Source organism: Phragmites australis, chromosome 3 (genome assembly GCF_958298935.1).
Source record: "Phragmites australis chromosome 3, lpPhrAust1.1, whole genome shotgun sequence".
Taxonomy (NCBI): domain Eukaryota; kingdom Viridiplantae; phylum Streptophyta; class Magnoliopsida; order Poales; family Poaceae; genus Phragmites; species Phragmites australis.
The window spans coordinates 37,868,638-37,893,425 of record NC_084923.1 but is presented as its reverse complement, the minus strand read 5'-3'; the positions used below and the strand labels follow the sequence as shown (position 1 = coordinate 37,893,425).

Below are 24,788 nucleotides of genomic sequence, written 5' to 3'. Positions count from 1 at the left end.
CGTGCCCAGCTGCGAGGAAAGTGACCCAAGCCTTGCCGGTCTTTGGGCCCGAATGTAGGGTGGTCCCCCCATAGTAGCTTCGCTGGTGAGCCATCTCCTGATCGGAACTTGTGGACTTCTCGGATCTTGGCGTCTGTGGGCTTCCTCTCAGTGCTCCGACGAAGCCTCGCCCCGTCGCGACTAATATGAAAATAGACGGAAACGGTTAGGAAATATTCCTAGCCATTTTCACTTTCATATTTCTCTCAAAAACGGAATCGAAAATAGGAAAGTTAGAAATAGTTATGAACTCGGAATGTCGGGATATCAAAAACGAACTAATCCGAACGGAAACACACCGGTATCGATCGGGAACAGATAATTCAATTCGGAAACATTAATTATATGTGTAATCAAATAACTGAAATGATAATTCAATCTGGTAGCACTTGAAATTTAAAAGGACCATAAGAGGGACAACCAAACAATACCATTAGCCACCAATTCTAAGGGATTGCACATGGATACAAAGCACAAAACACAATTAGCCACCAATTCATCATCAGTACCAGCACAATTCAGCTCCCAATTGTCAGAGACTATGATATCCTCCACCTACAACTACTTGCAGAAACAAATAACATGGCTCCAGTCAACCACAAGCCATGAACTGAGACATGCAGTTTTGCATTTCTCTGACTAACCTTGAGCACGAAGTCGGTGTTAGCCCGGAGCGTCGCCTCCTGGCTGGGGAAGTCCAGGTACCCCTCCTTCGTCTGAGCAGAAAGGCTTGTAGAAACACCAGTCACACCACGTGTCAAAGAATCACCCAACACTACCCCGCCAGGAAACCGGAACTGGGGGCAAGCGCGTCGTATGCTCACCTGCTAGGGGGAGGCCCAGACGTGGAGGTGGGAGTCGATGACCTTGCAAGAGGAAGCAGAGGCGGAGCCCTCATTCGCGGAGCCAAAAGCGGCGGACATGGTGGCGGCAATGATGACAGAGAGGAGCAGACGGCTCCTCATTGGGGTTGCGAAGGAGAGGAGAGCGCGGGAGGCGGTGGAGAGGGCGACAGCAAGCAGGCCAAGGCTGACACACAGGCCGGGAAAGACGCATAGGCCGGGGAAGACATGCAAGCTGGGGAAGTCGTGCAGGGTGGGCGGCGGTGGCGCGTGGCAGCGCTGCCCAATGGCTAGGGTTCGAGGGCGAGGCGGGGTGGCTAGGGTAGAGTGTGTCAGATCAGAGGTGCCCTGTGCGGCCATGGTGGTGGTGCCCAGGTTTGAGGTTGAGGTGTTGGGTAGGCTGGGCTATTGGCGTGCTGGCATGTCATATCTGGGCTGAAAATGGGATTCCCGTGGGAGTATCCTGATTAAAAACAGGATTTAAAAAATACGGTCGAGAAAACAACAAAACCATTTTTGGACCCGTTTTTTCATCAACTTTCCTATTTTCGTCCCCTTTTTGCATAAATCCCGAAAATCCAAAAACGGGCCGGATAAAAGTAGAAAACGGAACAGGACGTGATGAGATTTTTCCCGCCCATTTTCAACCCTACTAGGGACCCGTATCAAGGGCCATTAGGCTTTAGTTGCATCTAAGGTGCATCCCTTCCCAAGGCTATCGTTGGTATGTTGCGGTCCCTTCGGGCGATACATTCGGGCTTTCATCAGAAAACGTCTTCCGCCAATAGTGTTGCACTATGAAGCACTCATGGAGATGTTGGGAGGTTGTGGCTATGGAGTTATGAAATTGCAAAGACATTTAGGGCATGTTTGGTTGCTTGCATGGTCTAGCTTGGCTCGTATTTAGTGAGTCAGGCTTATTTGAGTCAGGCTAGGTGCATACAGTGTTATTTGTTTAGTTAGCTATATGTGCTCAGCATTATATTTGGTTGTCCGCACGAGTATATATTTCATAAGACTAAATTAAAAAACAAGTGTTAACATGATATTTATTTTGTATAAATACACTCTACAATACTTGATTTATCATATTAAGTCTTAATCCAATTTAAAATATACTATTATGAATTAATACTTACTAATTATATGCTAATCATGGTATTAGTGTAGCTTGGCTCGGAAGAAATGCGGATAAAATTTGTTTCCTAAGAGTCAAGCTGCAACAGTGATTTTACATCAGATGAGTTTGACTGAGGGAGCTGTCCAAACAACCAAACACCATGTCTCTGCACACGGTGAGCCTGGTCGGCTCCATCCAGGATATCAAACACGCCCTTACTAGCTCAAAAGGGATGCAACAAGTGCTGCAGCGGTTGACGCCGGACAGGGGCATGTAGATGTGGTGGGGGTCGTGGAGATCTCCGACATGATCGGCGGGGGCATGAATGACGACATTGACAACAATCAAGTCCTACCGATGGACGTTAATATCTGTTCGGCAGGGATGGCTTGGCTGTCGCCCATGCATGGTGCCGCTGGCGGTTGATGTAATATTATGATCTATTAGTGTTTCTAATTTTAGTTCGTGTGGTTCAAGTATTTTGGTATGATAAGTTTAATACATCTTGTTAGTTTAGATAGATTAAGATCAACTTATAAGTCTTCACGTTCTAAATATAGCACATCTGAATTAACCATTTTACATGAAACGAAAACGAAAATATAAGAGAGAAGCTATACATATGCAGACCCGCCCCGTAGGTCGGTTAGGCTATAAAGTGAATTTTAGAAGCGGAGTGTTACACATGGTATTCAGAGCCAACTCTCGCTACATGAGTGCATGTGTGTCGACCTGTGGAGAGGACATGGTATGACCATGGCATCAAGAGGAGATCCTAGGTATTTGTCTGCTATGTACGTGGTAAGCTGTCGAGGGCGTCAGTCCTGAAGGGAGAGATAGTGTAATACCTAACACATTATTGTTTCTGGTTTTGGTTTGTGTGGCACAAATATTTCGATGTAGTGAGTTTAGTACCAGCTTAGTAGTTTTGATAGGTTGGGATAGCTTATAAGCTTTCATAATCCAAATATAGCACATTCGGGCTAACTATTTTACACGAAGTGAGGATGAAAATTTAAGAGATGTACTACGTGTATGCAGGACCGCCCCACAGGTGGGTTGAGCTATAAAGTGAATTTTAGAGGTTGGGTGTTACACATGGTATTGAGAGCCAACTCTCACCGTATGAGTGCATACGTGTTGGTCCGTGGAGAAGACATGGCATGACTGTTGCACCGAGGGGAGATCCTATATATTTGTCTGCTATGTACGCGGTAAGCTATCGAGGGTGTCATCTCTGAAGGGAGAGAGTGTGTAATACCTGATCCATTATTGTTTGTGGTTTCAGTCCGTGTGGTCTAAGTATTTCAGAGTGATGGGTTCAGTAACAGTTTGTTAGTTTGATGGGTTGGAGCCAGCTTGTAAGTCTTCGTACTCTAAACATAGTATCTTCGGCTAATCCTTTTACACGAAACGATAATAAAAATATAAAAGATGTGTTATGCTCACGTGAGGTTACCCCGTGCGGGGCTAAGCTAGAAGCGGATTTTGGGACGAGATGTTAGAGCTGAACATGCAGGGATCTTAAGACGAGGCCATCCTAGAGGCAATCCATGACGTTGATCGGCCAATACTCTCAATGGGCGAGCTGGGCGAGCAGTCGGTGCCGGCTGGTGAGGTTGAAGACTTGTGTTGGCTCGGTGAGGTTGAAGACTTACAGAGATCGAGCACATAAACCAAAGCACACACATAAGATACATCATGTGGTATGTATATCTATATCTATACTTCTATACTAATCTATATTTATATTTATAATCTATATTATATCTCTTTTCTTTTACTTCAATTGCCCCTTCCTTCCCTGTACAATCTCATCCCTCCCTCTTTTCGGTAGGGTTGGACATTCGGTTTTTTCGACTTTTGAAAAATTCAGTTTTTAGAATATGCAAACCGAAGTTGCTAGGAAATATTGAAAAACAATCTAGTACGGTTTTGGTTTTTACAATTTGGTTTTTATCGAAATTCATATTTTAATGGACTGTAAGCTGTGGTTGATGGAGTGGGCCGTGGGTGGGTGGGTGGGAACGTGGGATAGGCTAGTTTCTTAGGTTTTTTCAGTTATAACACCATAAACCAAATAGTTCAAAAATAAAAACCAAACTGAACATAAAAAACCGATAATTTGGTTGTCTCAGTTTCAGTTCAGTTCCGGAGGATTTTTGCCCATCCCTACTTTTCGGATTACTTAGGTAAGTGCTGAATGTTCTCCTCTTTATCTTTATTTAGATATAATAATATAATCCCTCACAGTTTTCCCTCAAAAATTATTGATTCCTACATCACCTTATTTGGTGTACACAGCTAGTTATTGATTCCATCATATCCGACAATCTAGATCGATTCGATGGTCCGCTGCACCATCTAACAGCTCAGAACTTCGGGATGGTCTTTCCCCTCCCCAACTAGGCCCCTCTACTTGATTAATAATTATCCCCCAGCTTAATTAATTCTCTTCTCACCTCTCTATTGAAGGAAATAATTAATTTCAAATCTAATCGCGTAATTTGCACAGGCAATTTAGCTAGGACATGACAAAGACACAAATAGACCAATTTCAGCGTAAACGTTTTATTACAAACTAGCACCATGCAGCCATCAATAGTAGTACACGTCACATTGGCAAACCATGCCGTCTCTGCTATTTTTTTTCCCTTGATTAGCACACATGCGTGAAACTCATGAAACATTACATCAGCATCTGGTACGTACTCCTCCAAGCATCTGATTCACCTGCAAAGATCGCAAAAAATTAACGAACGTATATCTTCAGATCCAGCAAGAACAATTGAGACCAAACAAAAAAAAAAACTTTATTTATAAAATAGAAACTTGGCCGGTGGCATTTTTTTAAGTACATCATACCTGTATGATGCAAGCATGGCGCACGGCGCGGCGGCCCGATCAATCGCTGTCGCTGCTGCTGCTGCCGCCGCCGTGGTGGTGGCCCTCGCCGTGCTTCTTCTCCTTCTTCTTCTTGTCCTTTTTCTTCTTATGGTCCTTGTCCTTGTGCTCGCTGGACTTCTCGCCGTGCTTGCCGGTGACCTTGTTCTTGATCTTCTCCACGATGCCCTCCTTGTGCTCCCCCTCCTTCTTGTGGTGCTCCTCTGCCTTCTTGTGCTCCTCCTTCTTGTGGTCGCCCCCCATGTGGAGCTTCTCCTCGATCTTGTGGATGATGCCCGACATGGTGATGCCTCTTGCTACTTCTTCTCAAGGAAAAATGTCAATGGAAATGAGATTGCAATGTGATGCGGTGATGATCTTACTGGTCCCTTCGGCGCCGGTATTTTATAGAGAGCCGTGGTGGTTCGTGGCCTGCGGTGGGGTGTGTGAATAAATGGAAGGCCACTTGGATAAGAAGGAAGCGACGACTTCAAAAAGGAATAAAAAAGAAAATGAACAGAGCAATTTCTTTGTGTACCAACTGCCGGGTACCAACCGTTTTGCCGCATCGTGTTTTTCAAAGCAGTAGGTTTGTTTTTCCTTTTTCTTTTCAAGAGAGTTAATAAGACATCTAAAAAAAGAGCTAATAGAAAGAGCCCACGATCAAATATCATGAAAATTGCTATCACTAATGCGGGAATCCCACTAATATAATAAGAAGCAACTAATTTCTTGGATCTTTTTTTTCAAGAAGTGGCCAATTAGGAGGTACACTCATATGTTGTCTCACATATAATAATGGTTTATAAATAGAAAACTTTTTTATCAGAGCACTATGAGAAAGTACAATAAGTTCACATAATGTTATCAAATTCACCGATAGAAGAGTCTGGTTAACATGTTCCATCACCATCGGTTTGTTCTTTGATTGGACTAGAAAACGTTGCTACGACGCCAAGCAATTAACACTTAAATTGTGGGTGCTACTTGGGAGCCATCAAGCTTGATCGGGACCTTAATCCACGACGCTGAATTCTCGCTCATCTTCGAAAGCTAGTAACATGGTAGCAGCGCAAGTGGAATATAGCAGCCAGTCGAGCCTCAACAACCTAGGGTATTCGCTTTTGCCACTCTGAGAAAGTGGTAATCGCTCATTTGCCACCATGCCCCCATACGTATAGACTTAGGACGGTCCGTATGTCATTTTCAATAGCAATTATCACTTCTTTAGAGTGGCAACTGAGCAATTATCCCCGACAACCCAGAAAAGATCGCCCAAGAGTGACATGGGGGATGGTTAGCGTTTTCCTCCCTCCAAGTGGGACACAATATAGAGCCAGAACACCCACCGCGTTAACCGGCCGCCCGGCGACGTGCGCCGCGTGGACTCCGACGGCGTTGTCGGCAGCATGCAGCAGGTTGGGGGAAGCGGAGCCGTCCGTCCTGCGCCGGGGCCGGGGGTCGTGCAGCTGCCGTCCTGTCGAGGCGGTGCCGGCCAGTAGCCGTCGGCCTGTGTGTGGGCATCACGTTATCTGCGTGGACTCGGCGCCGGCGGTGGCACCGTCCTTTCTCTCTCTTCAGCTATGTTTGAAGAATCGGGAGCATATTTGCACATTCATCAATGAAAGCCGAGGAGGTGCAAGAACCACAGAAGCCTTGTGACGGTCACCGCGCAAGATGCATAGCGTTAGGTTCTGATTTAATTACACAAAATCCAAGCCAGTAAGATTCAAGCCGATTAGGAATATGGTTTGAGTTGGATGTTTAAAAAAGAGGAAGAAGGGGGCGATTTTGGTAGCAAAAAGTTTGTAAAATGTTATTGATGAGAGTTTGAGTTCACTGAACTGCAGTAGGTTCTGACGAATTTACATAAAAGCTAGGGGATTTGGTTGGCATGCGGCTTTGTGAAATGTTATATCTAGGGTAACGTGGCACTAGGTACAAACACTGGGTTTTATTATCAATGACGGCATCTAAAACTTTCATATCACAGGTCGATTTGCTACGAAACCGAAGAGAGAGCAAGCTATTCCTATCAATCGTCGGATGCTATCTATGGTCAAATTGTTTGCTCAACAATTCTTGTGTCAGTGTTACTTGGGTACGTAACTTGTTCTAAGCTGGACTGTGGTCAGACGGCTAGAAGTGCTGCTGTATACCTAGCCTAGCTGCAAGTCTCCACCAATTCTAAAGTACAATAAATCCCGAGCATTGTAATCATACTGTGAATTTGTGATAAAAAAAAGGGCAGTCCAATTTATTCGAGAGACACAACCGTTCCTGGACGATTGATTCCACTCCAGCCAAAAACATGAAGCAAAGATGGTAGTCTCGAGACATGGGTTCCCGCCAAAATGCATGAGGACATCACCAGCAGAAACGGTAAAGGTAGCCGTATCACTGTGCTGTACGAATTTTTCCTATTCGTATCTAGCTCCAGCAGTATCGGTTTTCACTCTACAGGGATATGGATGAGAGCCGGATCAGCAAAATCGGCGGCATTTTTGCGGATGGAAAGAGGAGCTTATATCATTGTTCGCAGAGTATGTGTGTGGGTCTAAGGAGAGGAGGAGAGTAATAGAAAGTAGAAAATAAGATAGCTGTTAGAGATGAAAAAAAATAGAGGATATTGTAATAGTGTTATAGAGAATAATTTTTTAAATATCTACCGAAGATGATCTGATACCAATTTTACATCTCACACACCTTTTACTATATAATAATTGGAGAACGGAATCTGATGCATGTCGACATGTATGATGCATTTGACTCTCAAAGATATATCCATCCATAACGGAATCCCGCGCAACACCGCAACATTATTTATGGCTAAATATCCAACTTTAGATGATTAGATCCGACGGCCCGCGCGCAAGCCAAGTCTTGATATTTCCATTTGTGAGAAATCTAGCCCAATAAATGCTTAAGCATAGAAACATTATTCGGTGCATCAACAAAGTGACCTATATGCCTCACTTATACTGCCTGCCAATGGAAATTCGTATCAAGATACGAGAGGCCGCAAAAGGTGCTCAAAATTCACAACTCCGTAACATAATGATGCATTGTGATATTAGCTTCACGCTATTTTCGAGCAGATAGATCGAAAACAACAGATCTCATACCAAATTTCTTTTTTCTTCTTGAGGGCCACCTCATGGGTAAACTTAGGGCCAATTTGGTTCATGAGTAATTTTGTTACATATTGCTACTTAAGTTTAGTCTTACTATACTTTTGTGATAAGAAAATTGACTAACTAATTTTAGATAAATTTTGACAAAATATTATGTCTATGATAAGTGGGTATGAGGCTAAAAAGTTAGGTAAAATGAAATGATGACGGTAACCAAACACTGTCTTACAAAATTGAGACTGACTAAACTTAGACGTAGCAAAAATAGTACTCCAAAGATTAAAGACATGCCAGGCAAGTTAGGGCCTTGCCAAGAGTCTAATGCCATCACAGATGATTAGCAGGTAACACCAACTACGTCAATTACGGGCCTACTCTGTCACGTCAACGGTCACTTGAAAATATGCTTCCTTCATTGAAGCAGCCAGGTCATTTGCCTCTTAACTTTGCAAGGTCAGGGAGATCTGCAAAGAAATAAAGGTGTTAGAAGCATGAAGCTCTGGTTACTAGTTTAGTCGACTAGGTAGGTGTCAGAACGTAAGATCGTTAACAAGTTTACAAAAATAAAATTTAAATATCTTATAACTCTGAAGTGTGTAGAGTGTAGGCACTGAAAAAAGGAGCTCCTTAACCAATTCCAACAGAGGTACCCTACTACCATGTAGTAGATGAAAATAATAACGGAATAAATAAGAAAACTGGTAAGACTCTGAAAGAAAAATCCAAATCAAAATGCCCCCACCTAAAATTAGCTTATAATCTCACCGGTCATAAATACTGCTTTTGATTTTTTACGGTCTTCGATGTACGACTTTTTCTATTAAAATATTATTATAATATCTAATAAAAAATATTATTATGAAAATATTTTTAAAGATAAAACTACATGTATGATTTTTATGTTTCCAAACTAATTATTCTAAAAATTATTGATGATCAAAATTTTAAAAATTTGATCGAATCTCAATTAAAATGACAAGTATTTATGATCGGGCGGGCGGGGTAATAGCCATGAAAAGAGCAGGACATGCATGTTAGGCCTAGTGCCTAGTGGATAGACTTTGTTTATAGGAAGTCATTTACACGTTAGTAAAACATCTGGTCTAAGTTTGATAAAGCAGCAGGAGAAGAAGTAAAACCTAGGTGTGGTATTCGAGTATAAGATGGGCACTCACAAAGCATTCCGTCATCACTGTTACTTTCTTCTCCTTCATTTGCCTGCAACAGTGTGAAAACTTCAATAAGTACCTCTAGGCTACAGGTAAGCACTGCATCCAACTAAACAAAAAAGGTTCATACCCCATCAAAGTCATCATCTGAATCCATTGAGGCCTCTGCAAGTGATTTTTTCGTTAGGTATGACTGGATAGACGAAAGAACACAACATTTCAAACTAAAATGCAGATACAGGTGAAGAAATTAATTAGAAGGTGCCATTAACAGGCTCCATGGTGAGGCTGTAGATTATTTAGCCACCGCATTTAACACTTAAACTACTTCGAAACGAAGCAAACAAATATAACTTATTTAAGCTTTCACCAACAATGTTTATCATGTAATACATCACGACCTAAGGGCATAGGTGTTATGCACTTGACCTTTGGCAGCGGTATGGTCCACCCATAGCACTAATGTAATGAGATATGATTTGGCTGGAGTTCAATAAAACAAACTGGATATGGGAAATATAGAAAGGGCACCTTAACAAAAAAAAAAGATTTTTTGCATCCAAAATATAATATAGGAACTCATTTTTAATTTAAGCTAGTTTAAAACTATTGACGTCAGCTGCGAGGGGAGGGATTATACCATAGATTAAGGAGATAGTATTATATTCTTCTTGCTTGATTACAATGATACACGGCTGCCACTTTATATAGAGAGGGGATATTACAATCCTAAATCAACTCAAAATCCTAACTTACCAAACTTATCTCCTATTAAATTAAAAACTGAATAAAACTTATCTCCTAACTAAATCAAATCCAACTCATACCAAACTTATCTCCTAATTAAATTGCAAGCTTGTATATCCGGCCACAACATCTACTAAACTCACGCTACAATACTGCCGATGCTATTGTTCACATCCGTGAACAATATTTCCAGCACATAACAGCTTCAGATCTCTTTGCAAGACCGCTAGTCCTCGAGCTGTGGTGATGGCAGTGACGGTGTAAATCCCTCCACGGCTTGAGCAATTGAACCCTCGTTGGATTCGAAATCTGGCATCTATGATACCAAATGTTAGGGTAAATATCCATTGGAAGGATAGCCGGACAGCGTCAGCTGTTACTAGAGGGATTACACCATAGATTGAAGAGACATCATATTAGGGGAGACTAGAGAAGTGGACTGAGAACTAGATATATTCTTCTTGCTTGCGTATAATGATGTGCAGATGCCCCTTTATATAGAGAGAGGAGATTACAATCCTAAATCAACTCCAAATCCTACCATATCTAATTTATCTCTAGCTGAATTGAAAACTAATCAAATTCTATCTCCTCATTCAAAGCAAATCTAACTTCTACCAAACTTATCTCTTAATTAAATGGTAAGTCTTGATCTCCTGCCATAACATAACTCATGATACAAGACTGTTGGCACCATTTATATGCGTGAACAGTAATTCCTGCACGTGGACAATAACGTTTGCACATAACAACTTCACCCCTCCTTGCAAGACAACTCGTCCTCAAGCTATGGTGACGACCATGACGGTATAGATCCCTCCATAGAAACCTTACCCCTATCCAATTCGTCTCCTCCCTTCCAAAAAACATGGCTAACTGAGAGAGGTGATAGCAACGACAAGGAGATCTCGGCTACCGGGAAGGAGAGAGAGAGAGAGACGGAGCTGAGCGGAGGGATAGCGACGCCGGAGAGATGGAGCGGCGCTGTCGTGGGCTCGCTCACCGGCGCATGCGCGCGATTGATATTGCACGCGACTCCGTCGAGTGCGTTTGCGGTGGTGCGCGGAGAAGGTGGTGCACATGCGGCAAGAGGGAAGGCGCATACCAGAGGAGCACAAGCATGATAGAGCTGAGGCATCCGCACATGGCCAATGACATAAGGAGCTTCGCAAAAGTTCCGACGACGACGGTATGAACAAAGAAAATCCATAAGAACTCCCTCCTTCTCCCTCTAGATCTTAGGTTTGAATGGGGGCGAGTGCTATGGTCCAAAAGGGGCAAGATTTGGGGATTTTGGGTTCCAATTTTGGGGATTTGCGGGTTTAGGTCTTCGGGATTATGGAAAAGGGCTCAAATTTGGAGATTTATGGAATTTCCTTAGGTTTTTTTATTAGGGTTCTTTCGGATTCCCTAAAATCCCCTTCTTCTAACTACTGTCCGAGACCAAAGGGACCCCGCCGAGCACAATAATCCAATCCCGAGTCCAAAATAACACACAAGCACACATACATACATTAAAAACATATAGTTCGAACCTAAACTCCTAATTCATGAACATATGTGGAAATTGCATTAATCTGAGGCATAAAGGGCTAGAACATCATTACTTTGAGACTAATTCACATTAATCCAAACCTAATTGAACATAAGTGGGACGGCGTTCATCAATATTAATCATGAGCCAAAACAAAAATTAGGCATAATTGCATCTAATCCAAAAGTAAAACACTCAAACTGAGAACAATTAGAGCAATTTACCACTAATTAACATGATTAAGCCTTATTACTCACAAATTGGCATCATCTAAACATGGCCAAGCCTTAATTAAGCCTAATTAGGTCTGATTATGGGGCTAATTTAGCTCTAATACTATTGTTATGCACTTATGTTCATCTTAAATCATCATTAGCTCTAAGACAGGCACATCTTGCGAAAGCGTGTAGACATACCAGCGTTCCAAGATGCCATCAGATAAAGGTGAGGAGCGTGATCGGTCGGTGTAGTTGAAGTGGCCGACTTGATATAGTGAAAGTGCATCTAGCCCCTATGTGTGGTTTTGGTAATTAATGACAATACCTATGGACTAACAATGGTGTTGAGTTTGTTAGTAGGTTGTTCCATAGGTGATGCATGAATAAGAGATATGCATGAGCTCTAGGTAAATGGGGAGATTGAAAATGCATCAAGATGAATGAGCTTTAGGTGATGCTCGGGTAAGTGATGACAATACCTATGGACTAACAATCATATTGAGAATTGCTATTAGGTTATTCCATAGGAGATACATAAATGATGAAGCATGGATTCTTTGAGAAATGCCATGAGTCCAAAGAATTACATCAAAAGTCATTGAGATTTTGGTGATGCTCATAAGAAGAAGAAGAAGAAGCTCAATAAGACTGGCAATAAGCTTGAAGGCTAAGTTACTTGTGGAGATCAAGTAACTAAAGGTATGACTTGTCAATAGAGTTTTATGGACTAACCCGTGTGCTATGTGTTTAAGAATGAGTGGGGTTAGGTTCTATATAAAGATTGACAATATGCATGAAGGCTAATAAGTTACTTGTAGAGATCAAGTAACTTAAGGTATAAATGTTGTCATTTAGGTTTTATGGACTAACCCATGTGCTTTGCACTTGAGAGTGAGTTGGGATTGAATTGAAATCATATATGCTAAGAGTGAAGAACAAGAGTGGACTCCATATTTGATAAAATGAATTCCTCGAAGATGTCGAATACAAAGTGATTTTCTATGGCAAGACGGTGAAGGGCAAGCAAGACTCGGCTGCGATGGACCATCCGTGGTGAAGGGCAAGCAAATGGCTTGACACCGAAGGACCAAGGCGGTGGTGAAGAGCGAGTAAAGGCCTTGCACCGATGGACCGTGCGAGGTCATGGGAAGCTATGGATGATTCATATCAATCATATGAAGAATCAAGAAGAGATGGAGTGAAGAATATATGAAAGTTGGCAACCCTCAAGGTTTGAAAGAAAGAAGCGGTACTTGAAAGTTTTTCAAAAGCTCAAAGTGGTTCAAATGAGTTTTATTTTTGAATTTGAGTATAGGTATGCTGCACTATTAAGAGGTATGCAACGTGAGCTAATTGTCGTGTCTCAGTGCTCAAGAGTTCACAACCAAACCCAAAGTGAGAGTTTCTTGTTAAGAGTCCGAAGCGGAAAGTGTGGAAGTGTTCAAAATGGGTTTTGGAGTGTTCCTAATTTGATCTTATATGTTTTAGGTCATAAATTCAGTTGGGATATGTAGCCCTCTGAATAAGCTTTCCATAGAGTCTAAAATCGTCGAAATCGGACTCCAGGATCAAAAGTTATCGCCGTTTTTCGGAGGTCAGTTGTGTTGTACTCGGAGACTCCGGTGTAGGCTGGATACTCCGGTAAAGTCCAGAAAAGAGCCTAACGGCTAGTTTTTTTGAAGTGGACTATTTATACTCCACTCATCCCATCCTTTGGGGCAGCTGCAAGGGCACGAAAAGAACATCCTCTAAGCCAAAAGAACCTCTCCCACTCCATTCTAGTGTGTGATTTGAGAAGAAAAGTGAGTTGGATTGAGAGATTGGAAGATTGAGTGCAAGTAAGCTAAAATCCAATCTTGAGCACTTGAGTTCTCGGCAAGAAGTTCGTCATCGTGTTTGTTACTCTTGGAGGTGAAGCCTCCTAGGCGGCTAGGCGTCGCCGACGAGCACCCAAGGTTGTGGGTTGCCGCGAAAGTTTGTGAAGGGCTCGATTTCGCCTCCGCAAGGGAAGAAATCAAGAGTGGATCGAGGAAAGCGGTTGAAAGAGACCTGACTCGTTGGACCTTCCTCAACGGAGACATAAGATTCACGGTGGTGAATCCAAACTTCGAGAAACAAATCTTGTGTCTCCTCACTTGTTTCTTTACTTTTGAGTTTTATTCAAATCTTTATGCATATTGCTTGATCTACTTGTTTGTATGTATTGGAGTGTAGGTTCTCCGTGGATCTACTTGAAATCATCTCCGGGAACACACGACATCACTTTGTTTGAGCTAGAACTCTCTACCTATCCTTTATATTCAGTTTCGAGTTCAGTTCTGTACAGAATCTGGACTTTACCGGAGATTCCGGACCTGTACAACCCGAAGACTCTGGCCTTCACCGGAGTATTCGGATAAACAGTAATTTCAGGCATGTGAACAGTATTTTCAGCCTTTTTCAATTTAAGTTTTATTGTATATCTCTCGCTAGATAAGAGTAATTTTGTCACCTTAGGATTGTAATTTCCACACTTATTTAGGGTGATTGTGCACTAGTTGAGCCTAGCATATTTAGGTTTCTCACTTGTGAAAAATTCGTTAATTTATATTCTGTTGCAAGTTTAGGCCAACGGTAAAAGTGGACAAATTTTGTAAAACGCCTATTCACCCTCCCTCTAGGCGACATCATTATCCCTTTCATATAGTCGTACGTGTTGGTGAAGGAGGTCGATGCCGTTCGGTTGATGCAGCGCAAACAGCGGCGACGATGACCTTCAAGTTGATCTAGCGCCTCTTTAGGATCAGGAAGAAGATATTAGGGCGTTTTAAACCTCACGAGATTGATTAGCCCGCTAGGTGCCTGACCCTCCTATTTACATGACGCTGCTCGATTCGGGACCGCAACCATGTGTTGGTTGCGCCTTACCCTATCTCTCGGTCTTGTTAGTTAGGATACGTTAGCTATTTACTGAAATCAATTTTAATAGTAAACTTTCGAAACTGCCCTGTGTGTTGAAAGGATTCCCTACCCTTACCAGCCTCTGCTCTACCTTATACAATACGTCTTCGCAGCAAGATAGCGAATACCGAATATATGAGGCTATCAAAATACGCTTTTCAGTCAAGAAGGCCTGGTTTCAAGCCCGTGCCTTCGACTTCGAGTGGAAGGCAGCCATACAAGGGGCCCACACGGCACCACCACCCCGTCGTCCGATTGCATCAAGCGGCGCGCCAATGGATACTCGCCAGCTGTCGCCTCCCACGTCATAGCGCCATGATGGCCCCACCAATTCCCCTCCCTTCCAGATTAATTCAAAAAAACAAAACAAAAGCGGAAAAAAGAGAGGAGAAAAGCGAGGAAGAAACCCCTCCTCCTCCTCGATCCCGACCGACGCGGCGATGGAATTCTCCGGTGGCGGCGGCGGCGGCGGCGGCGACGCGACGCTGTCGGAGATGTACCGGAGTGCGAGGCGGCTGCTGCTGTCGGCCCGCGATGGCGTGGCTCGCGTCGAGCGCCTCGCCTCGGTGCCCACCTCGTCCTCCTACTCCTCTGCGCCGCTCGTCGGGGGCGGCGCTGCGGGGGACCCGTCAGCTGCCGAGGGGGTGCGGAGGGAGGTGGCGCAGATCCAGGCGCTGTGCGCGCAGATGGACCGGCTCTGGCGGTCCATCCCCGCGAAGGGCCAGCGCGACCTCTGGAAGAGGTGAGGATCTCCTTAGATAGATCACCGACTTACCGCTGCTAGGTTATAATTGGTTGTATGCAACGTGAGTTGATGATGTGATGAGAGAGATCTCGCAGTGCTTGGGTTCTGGGTGTGGCGCAGATGACAGCTTGATGGCACGACCATTTTATCGTCATATCTGTTAGTTCGGTTGGTTGAGCGCGAATTTTTGTGTCAGTGGTGATGATTAAGAGGTTTAATCTGCAAATTGTATTCTGCAGCTTATTTGTATGAACTTCCCTTAGGCATTTCTGCGAGTCATTACACATATCGTTGGTCTTGCATTGTAGACAGGTAGAGTTCTACTTGGTAGGCTGCTGTTTAACTTTTTGTGCAGCTAAATGAATTTTTTCATTATGCATGGATCAAATATTTTCATCAGTGTTCTAAATAACGCTAGGCTCTTGGCGGGTAGTGGGTCGGCTTCTAACGCCTAATTAATGCTAGGTGGGTGCCTAGCCTGTCTAGGCAACAATTAGGTGCTAGGGCATGCCATGTAGGCGGCTGCTATAGAACTGTAATTTTCTTAACAGAATCGGCTTGTTGAATCCATTCGTAGTGTGCCTATTATCATCATTCTCAAGTTCGATCTTGCTCTTCGAGATGTCTGCCAGGGGGACAACTACTCATAGAATCTCAATCTACCAGCACATCCTATGCAATATTTATGCTGTGTCAATACTGAGCACTAGCAATTTACATTGTCAACTTCAACGTGAGATGCCAAATCAAAGTTGCAATGTTACTGATCCAGCGTGAGAACCACCACCGAGTGGATCTGTTTTTAGTGTTGGTCTAGAGTCTATGTCAGGTAGTGCTTTAGCTCTGCAGCATAAGGCGAACAATGTGCAAAATTCTTTCTTCTTACATTGATTAATTCTCAGATTAACCAGTAAACAAAAATATTTGATGTATTTTAACTTCATAGCACATATCAGCAAATTTAACTTAATTTTACAAAAATTGACATGGCCGACTCTGCAAGCAGACATTTCCTAATCACTTATTGATTAGCAGTTCTCTTTTTTGTATCTCCATCTCCAGGATGTGATACAAATGTTTTTTAACTATGCACTATACTATACACCCTTGAATTTTACCCTCATGTTTTTACTAAATAGTACCATTGGACCTTAAATTGCATGTGAGAGTGATCTAACGATTTATAGGATCTTGTTGCAGTGCTTTACATTGATTTGTTGTATACTAGGTGGGTGGCTGTCGGACTGAACAAATACAGATTACGACCTTTTAGAACCTTTAATCTATACTAAACTGATATGCTAAGCCTTGTAGAACAATACTGCATGGCTTGTCTATAACAGGGTTGCCTGAGTTGTTCATACTGCCGGTCCTGACCTTTATCAGAAACAACGTTACTGTCAGGAGGACTATCCCTGTCCCATTAACATTCTAAGTTGGAAAACTTTATAGACAAGCACTGGGTCCTGAAACTAGTTTAGTAGGTTCCCCCTTTTTTGAAATATGTTTTTGTTTCTTTTTTTACTTTTGAAATACTACGCTGGAACTTAAGGATGCATTTTGTGTCATGCTTTTGAGGTCCTGCTGAGCCTAACATTTGATGTGTTGGATGTCAGAGAAATCTTCTAGGATATGCATTAGGTTGTGAATTTCATCAAGTGCTGCTGCATGCAGAAAGTTCGGTGTTTGTGAAGTTGCATGCTAGGAGCTTCTTAGTATTGTTTCAAGATTATGACGCATTGTTTTGTGCTGTCTTGGCAGAAAAGTGGAGCAGCTGTCTGAAGAGGTTGATTCACTGAAGGAAACCCTTAACAGGCATTCCTTTCGTCAACAAAAGCAGATTCTGGAAGCAAAAGAAAGGGCAGAGCTGTTTGAGAGAGCTGTAAGAAATCCTTCAAGCAAACTAGAATCTTTTTCTTTTCTGTATGATAAATTCAACTGATAAAAGAATCGAAAACTGTTGTTGCAGAATGGTGAGTCCTCACATGTCCTTCGAATATTTGATGACGAAGCCCAGGCAATGCAATCGGCTAGCAGCTCCTCACGTATGCTTGAAGAAGCTTATGAGACAGGCGTGGCTATCCTTCATAAGTATGCAGACCAGAGGGACCGACTTAAGGTAAAGAAAATATATACTGAAGGTGTACAGGAGATTGCTGAAGGCAGTCAATCTTCATGGCATTTTTTTTTTTTGGGTCCACAAAAATAAATCTTCATGGCGTCACTGACTTGCAGAGTGCTCAAAGGAAAGCCTTGGATATCCTGAATACTGTCGGTCTATCAAACTCCGTTCTGAAGCTTATTGAGAGGCGGCACCGGGTCGACAAGTGGATTGCATATGCTGGTATGATCATCACCGTAGTGGTGATGATTGCGTTTTGGCGGTTAACACATTAGTGCTGCACTGTGTTTGTTATATCTTTCTAGTTGAGATATATTTGTAAATCACGGGAACAGTCACTCTAAGGCCAGCCCAAGCATATGGACATGGGTGTACATAATTTTTTGTCCAAAAAAAGTGATTTTTCCAGCACAATACATGTACGTTATATTGGTTAGGTCAGAGCAATATTTGATCATCCCGTGCATACTTGTCATGGTGTCGAGATACGTAGATATATCAACGTGATGGAGAATGGTGTCTTGTCACGGGGATGCCAGGCGTAACCTTAGCCGAGACGTCGCCTAGATCTCCCTTCGCCTCGGATCTCCGGCCACCTCGCCTCTACGCTCCGCCTTGATCTCTGGCCAGTCGCTCTGCCTGCCTCTCCTGCCCAGGTGCGTGTATGTGAGTGGAGGGGTGGCTAACATGAGTGGCGGTTGCTATTTTGCTGCATGCGTGAGTGGAGGAGCGGTAGCTAACATAGGCTGGATGGGCTAAGGTTAGAGAATGAGGTGAGGGGTTTGGTTTTGCGGGCTGATTAAGTGGGCTGGATGGTCCTGGCAACCCACTTATTAGCTCTTTTAGTCTTTGTTTTCTTTTTTCCTTTTGTTTTACTCATAATACATTATTGCACATCAAGTGTTGAAAGCTTCAACCTCTACTGCTCTGCCCTGATCTGCTCAAGTGTTCAATGCTTCAAGCTCTGTTGTGCTGTATTACTGTGCTCAAGTGTTTAAGGCTTTATGCTCTACTTTCAGAACTAGATAAGCTCTATTGTTCAGCTCAAGCTTTGTAGCACACTAGCACATAGCAGTTAGCACTTAGCACACTAGTTCAGCTCAAGCTCTAAGTTGCAGCCATATAGCGGTTAGCACATAGCAGTTTAGTTGCACACTATTTTTTCAGATGAAGAAGATGAGAAAGAGGGAGAGGAAGAAGATATCAATGTGGATGATCGTATCTTAGATTATAATGTGTGTATTTATCACGATAATATGTGTATGGTGTTGCCACTCGCGCGCTATAGACGCTGTAAAGTTGTGAAAATAGTGAGTCGTCGTGTCTCGTGACACCGTCATAACAACTATAGTCCCTTTCTTGATCTTTTGATCTTTATGTTATGGATTTTAAGTCTTTGTATGGAAATGATATTGGTGAGTCCGTATACATAATTCCTTCTCCCGATCATGCGGGGGTATGTGTGGTGTGACTGAGACTAGAAAAAATTGTCTCCAAATTTAGTTCTTGTGCACATATTGTTTCACATGAATTACTTACAGAATTTTGTTTGAAAGGAGGAATGCACATATATTTGCCTGCTATGCGCGAGGAGGTGCGCATATGCGAGGTGTGGATATTACATGGGAGTCAGGAGGACGTGATATACCTGTATGCAGCAAGGTCAAACAAGTTAGGAGTTCAGCATGTATGCAAAGCAAAATAAGTTGCGAGAATATTCATGCAAGCGGTAAAAAATTTGGTATGCATCCAGATCAAGTAGCATGGCTGGAGCCTCCTATTCTTTTAGATACGTTTGCCCACCTGAACAAGGAGTTAATCTTGGAGATAAGGAAGAAAATAAATTGAGAGAATGAGCTGCAGCTCGTTTAGGAAGAACGCGTGGCGTTCCAACCCACCTGTGTTTGAGCTCCGCTCCGTGCAGTGCTCACCCGACCATCTTGGATGTATTTGTTACGAGTAGAAAGTGGAACATAGTAGATAGTAGATAGGGTATTTATATATTTATATATGTTGAATGGATATAATGAAATGATATATTTATTGGAATACATCTTTTCCTAATAAATACAATTATTGATAATTGATCATATGACTAACACCAAAAAGATATCTATTTATAACACTTCTCCTTGATCAATTGTCCGTAATGTAAACTTCTTGCTGAAAAACTCCTCTAAAATCCTGTGAAAAAAATATAAGAGAGAATAGTATATTGATATGCCATTAAAACTTATTTAAAATATAATAAAAAAGTAAGAAAAAAATGATATGATATATATTAGTTATATCTTATTATAAGCTTATATGAGAAACTTAGATAGAAAAATAGCTTATTTGGTAAGGTTAGAGAATAATATTTATGACATGGCGAAGATACAGGCCTTCTAGGGTTGCTCCCAACCCCTGGTACGAGCTGGTATGGGCAGCTCTCATTTTTTTTATTTCCATCGCGCGGCAGCATGGAGATATTTCTTTTATAAATATTGTACCTCTTGACGAGGTCTACAATTTTTATATTGCGAATTTTTTATTTGAATTCGTTACGGGACCCAAATAAATGAAATAATCTTCAGTAGCATTTTGGACGCTCGGAACTCCTATGGTTTCGCTCCAACTTAACTCCGTTCATCGTGGTTGGTCCATGAAAGTTCATAGCAACTTTATTATGAAATAAATAAATAAATAATAATCCAAATATGATGTAATGATGAAATATATGATTCTCAAGTATAAAACAAGAATAAAGAGTTTCATGCAACATTTATAACTAAAGCATATGTTGGAAGGAGGCACATCAAAACATTTTTCATTGAAAGCATAGTAATATGATGATGCTATTTTTGCATCATCGTTCCCTCTCGGTGTGTGTAGGTAAAGCCTTTTATAGACAGAGCCTGTCTGTTTTTTATTCTGATTATATATTCTAGTTTTTAAGATCAAAATTGAAAATAAACATGTTGATTCTACGATCCAGAATCTATAATCTATGACAAGATTGTCATAACCTATAATCTTAAAAAAGATTGTTTCTAAATTATAGATTGTGACACATATTTACCCACCATACTATTACAAAATAACATTTTCTTTTTTTTTCTCCCTTCACTTCTTTCTCCATGTCGTCGCCCTCTCCTCCCTACCAGGTCACCGACGCACTGCAGCCGCCGGTGCGCCTCCTCCCCAAAGCAAGTCAGGCTGATTCTTGTGCATTCACGATCGGTTTCCCTGCAAGTCATTGAGGTGAGCCGTCACCATGCGCCTGCTTCCCACCACCATCGCCCGTCATCGCGTCACCGCCAGGAGCCACCGCCATCCAATTACTCACTCTAACACCGTCTACATGATCCCAAGAGTCTACCTAAACTCTGCTACCACTATGACACGTCATGGAAGGCTATCCACGGTGGCTTCCTATATTTCGATCGATTGGGTCTACCATCGCCGTCACACCTCGAAGCTCGTCCGACTAAATTGCCACCTCCACAAGCTTCACGACAGTTCACTGAAGCCCATGATGTCACCCCTTTCGCTTGCGCAAGTCCCCAGCATGTTGGCAGTGTGAGCCCTCATGCTGCTGCTCAATTTGTGCGCCGTCAGTTTTCAGCGAGCTCTGGCAACCGCACTACCACCGGCAAGTCCGCCTCAGTCCTATCCGTCGACCCTGAGCTCGAGCCTCGCTACTGGCGCTGCTGCTGTCACTAACGCCATCGGCATCGCGCTCAGCCACCAATGTCGTAAGCAGAGAGAGACTCCAGAGAGAGATGAATGATTCTAATAATCTGATGTTATTTATTTTAGATTGTACAATCTAGATTCTAACAATCTATATTATAGATTGTGATAATTACAGTAAAAAATAAACATACCCTGAGATAATGTGGTGGGAGGCAGGAAAGTCAAGGGCATCCCACAACACAGTAGGCTGTACGTGATATTTCTTCAAAATTATTTTTAAGTAGATTTTATTAATTGTTCATAAGTTTTAGGTTTTTTTGCCATGAGGTTTTAAAAATTGTTGAACTAAATTTAGAAATTGTTGATAGATTTTCAAGAAATGTTGAACTAAGTTTCAAGATTGTTGGCAGGTTTTAGAAATTGATACAAGGTTTTTAGAAATCAATGAATAAGATTTCAAAAAAAAAAATGTTGCTTGGTTTGTAGGATGCTCTAGTGTGTCTTCACTATATATTCATTTAGTGAATGATAAAGCATAAAAAACTTAACCATCCAGCGTGTTCAAACCTAACAAGATTTTTATTTAAAAAAAGAAATAACGGAGCTACGGAGCTAGCCGTGGCGTGTGACATGGCAAGTGACAAGCAACCAAATTCTGTCGTTCGTCCTCCTCCGGACGAGCACATCCTGACCGTCGATCAAGTCACCAAGCACGACAGGCTCTCGCGAGCGGTTTCCCCGCGAAAAGGCGGGCGGCGAGCGACCAACCAAAGCCTCCTCCTGACCACGTACACAGTTCCTTGGAATCCACTGGTATGTACGCGCGCGCGGCGTCGTTGTGGACCTTCTCCCTCTCCAGCTCTCCCGGCCCATGGTTTTTCGCCGCGGGATCGCGTGCATCTAGCTGTGTATATACGTCCCTGCTTCCCCTGCACGCTCCTTATCCATTTAGCTTCCTTGCTGCGCCGCAGTTTTGGTATCGTCGGCGCGACGGGTTGTGGGAAAGGGCTGGTCTTTACCTCGCCGCAAGATTGGATTTTTGCAGGATTTGGTTCTGAACGGAGGCGAAGCGTTCTCGGCGATCGATCGAGCCGATGAAGGTGGAGGAGAGTGGCGGCGCGGTGGCGGCCAAGAGGCGAGGGGAGGAGGCTAGGCCCCGGGGCGAGGGCGGCGCGAGCGTTCGGCGGCGCACGAGGTGGCGCGTCCAGGCTGACGCGACCGCGCCGGCGCGGGCGCGGGCGAGGGCGACGCCGCTCCAGCGGCTTCTCGCGGCGTGCCGCGCCGCGTTCGGGGGACCAGGCACCGTGCCGGCGCCCGCCGACGTCGATCTCATCAGAGGCATCCTCGGTACGTACGTGGCTGCGTACGTACGCCACTCCTACCATTGCATTGCATGGTTCTCAATCCAGTGAATCTGTTCACTCTTTGAGCCTTGAGTCCTCAGTGGTGCATTCCGGTCTCACACTTCAAAAAAAAAAAAAAGAAGAGCAACATCGTTCATGCCAAGTTGCAATCATATGCTTATGGAGTACTAGGCTAGAATTCAGAAAGAAAAACTTGCCTACTGATTTGTTGGAGAGCTAACTTGAATCGACCTATATACACAGCTCAGCTGTTCTTGTGTGAGAGTACTATGTTGATCTCAGAACGTAGATTTGCTGGCGCCCCCTGCTTTGGACCAGCGCGGTGTCTTTTCCTTTTCTGTGGCTCCATTTGTCTGTACCGGCTAACATTTGATCTCATTTGTGACTCTGAATTGGGAAGGGCGTGCTCCGATCCTATGAAGTACGGAGTACTTCTATATTCTTAACAAACATTTGTATGGCCAAGGTTGCATATAGTACTAGGTGGTGAATCTGAATTTTGATTCAGTATTTGATTGGTAATACTGGTCTACTAGAAGTCTATATGAGTGTTTTGGGACTTCTCGGTACGCGTTGTTCGTTGCGCCAAGATTGGGACTTAGTGATCCGGCCTTTACTCCGCTAATTGTGACATTTGCAGACAAGATCGGGCCTGAAGATGTGAATCTGAGAGCCAGGAGCAAGATCGTCAAGGCCACGGATGCCTATAGCCTTCAGAGGAATCCGACAATAATCACAATGACTACCATGTACAAATGCAGAAACTTCTCGGTACGAAAGGAACTGATGTCTGATCATTGTCTGACATTGTCTTTTCTATAAGAACTATGCTTTACTCACTCATGCTGAATCGCGATATTAGTACTTTTCTGAAGCCTGCACGTACTCACAATGATCTTTCTTTTTCCTTTGTATCGATCGGTACTCTGCAGATTGTGATCTTCTTCCTGCCCCGAGGTGCTGTCATCCCTCTCCACAACCACCCGGGGATGACGGTGTTCAGCAAGCTGCTGCTCGGATCAATGCACGTCAAGTCATACGACTGGGCCGACCCTCCCGTCGTCGTCGGCGGCTCGACCCCCGACGATCGCCGTAAGCTTCTCCGCCCGATCCATCCATGCATCCATTTGCAATCTTGCAACGCCGCCCGTTCTTGCACTGCACATTGCACAGTACGCCTGAGTTCTGCTTGATGTACATGGGCAGCAGTGAGGCTGGCGAAGCTGGTGCTGGACGCCGACCTCGTAGCGCCGCGCGACGCCCTGGTGCTGTACCCGGAGTCCGGCGGGAACATGCACCGGTTCACGGCGGCCACGCCGTGCGCGGTACTCGACATACTCGGCCCGCCGTACTCCGAGAACCGAGACTGCACCTACTACCAGGACTTCCCTTACTCCCACCATGATCCAAGTAAGCTACTCCTTCCTGGTCCTCTCAGAACACAATCTGAAGCACAGAGATTTGTTTCTACATCATGGAGATCACAAAGAACATGAGCTAATGTCAATCAGGAATTAAATTGTCGCCGAAATTTCAAAGAGAAACGAAATATCTAATTATAAAATTTTCTTTAATTGATATACCTACGGAGCATCGACGAAAAAATAACCGAAATTTCTTTTCGCCGGAAAAAATTGTAAAACGAAATTTATTTTTACAGGCGCAGATGAGACCGGCGACGTACATGTCACGGATGAGCAGAAGGCCCGTCTGGGATGGCTGAAGGAGACGGTCAAGCCCCAGGATTTGAAGATGTACGAAGTGACATACAGAGGACCTCTGATGTTGTAGAAGAACTGGCCTGGTAGCAGAGATGAGATGATGCAGCAGATGCAGTACTCGCGTCTTCATTAACATTTCTGTATTGCAGATACTTCAGTTTGGTTGTGAGTGCAAATGTCTGGACCAATCGTCCAATCGGTTGTTTTGTTGGTAAATAAGTAGATAAGTACGGGCACAGCTGGACTGTGCATATATTCACTGTTCTTTTGCCCCTCTCAGCTGAAGTATGAATTCTCATGCATGCTCCGAACCTGAGCTGATTGTCAACGTATGTAGCTAGCGTGGCAGCTGCGTTCTAAGAAACTTGACTTGGCTCGAGTGTTTTGCCTGGAACAAAATTGAAGCAGCTGATACATCACTGTTGTCCATGTGGGTTCATGCTCGGATCAGCAGTTGGGCACACTGCTTCGCTTTGCTCTGCTCTGCTCTGCTTTCGGAATCCACAAGTGGATTGATCGTCTCAACACGCAG

At 43.4% G+C, this 24,788-nt stretch overlaps 3 protein-coding genes across 5 annotated transcripts; 2 read left to right on the top strand and 1 right to left on the bottom strand.

Annotated features, from left to right (window-relative positions):
• Positions 1–4,556: 4,556 nt before the first annotated feature.
• LOC133911180 (dehydrin HIRD11-like) lies at positions 4,557–5,311 on the bottom strand. 2 transcript variants are annotated; one of them, XM_062353387.1, is made up of 2 exons: positions 4,867–5,311; positions 4,557–4,725 (listed from the first exon to the last, which is right to left on the bottom strand). In XM_062353387.1, exon 1 carries the CDS (start codon positions 5,185–5,187, stop codon positions 4,906–4,908), a length of 282 nt encoding a protein of 93 aa, XP_062209371.1. In that variant the 5' UTR covers positions 5,188–5,311; the 3' UTR covers positions 4,557–4,725; positions 4,867–4,905. The 2 variants fall into 2 exon arrangements, with proteins under 2 accessions (XP_062209371.1, XP_062209370.1); XM_062353386.1 differs by having other exon boundaries at positions 4,557–4,734; positions 4,867–5,309.
• Positions 5,312–14,969: 9,658 nt separating this feature from the next.
• LOC133912973 (membrin-11-like) lies at positions 14,970–17,901 on the top strand. The gene is made up of 4 exons (XM_062355985.1): positions 14,970–15,368; positions 17,133–17,253; positions 17,341–17,490; positions 17,607–17,901. The coding sequence occupies exons 1-4, from the start codon at positions 15,067–15,069 to the stop codon at positions 17,766–17,768; spliced, it is 735 nt and encodes a 244-aa protein (XP_062211969.1). The 5' UTR covers positions 14,970–15,066; the 3' UTR covers positions 17,769–17,901.
• A 4,076-nt stretch (positions 17,902–21,977) lies between these two features.
• On the top strand, positions 21,978–24,535 carry LOC133912972 (plant cysteine oxidase 2-like). Of its 2 annotated transcripts, none has more exons than XM_062355984.1 (5): positions 21,978–22,518; positions 23,176–23,306; positions 23,468–23,627; positions 23,745–23,945; positions 24,196–24,535. In XM_062355984.1, exons 1-5 carry the CDS (start codon positions 22,266–22,268, stop codon positions 24,324–24,326), a joined length of 876 nt encoding a protein of 291 aa, XP_062211968.1. In that variant the 5' UTR covers positions 21,978–22,265; the 3' UTR covers positions 24,327–24,535. The 2 variants fall into 2 exon arrangements, with proteins under 2 accessions (XP_062211968.1, XP_062211967.1); XM_062355983.1 differs by having other exon boundaries at positions 21,979–22,518; positions 23,742–23,945.
• Positions 24,536–24,788: the final 253 nt, after the last annotated feature.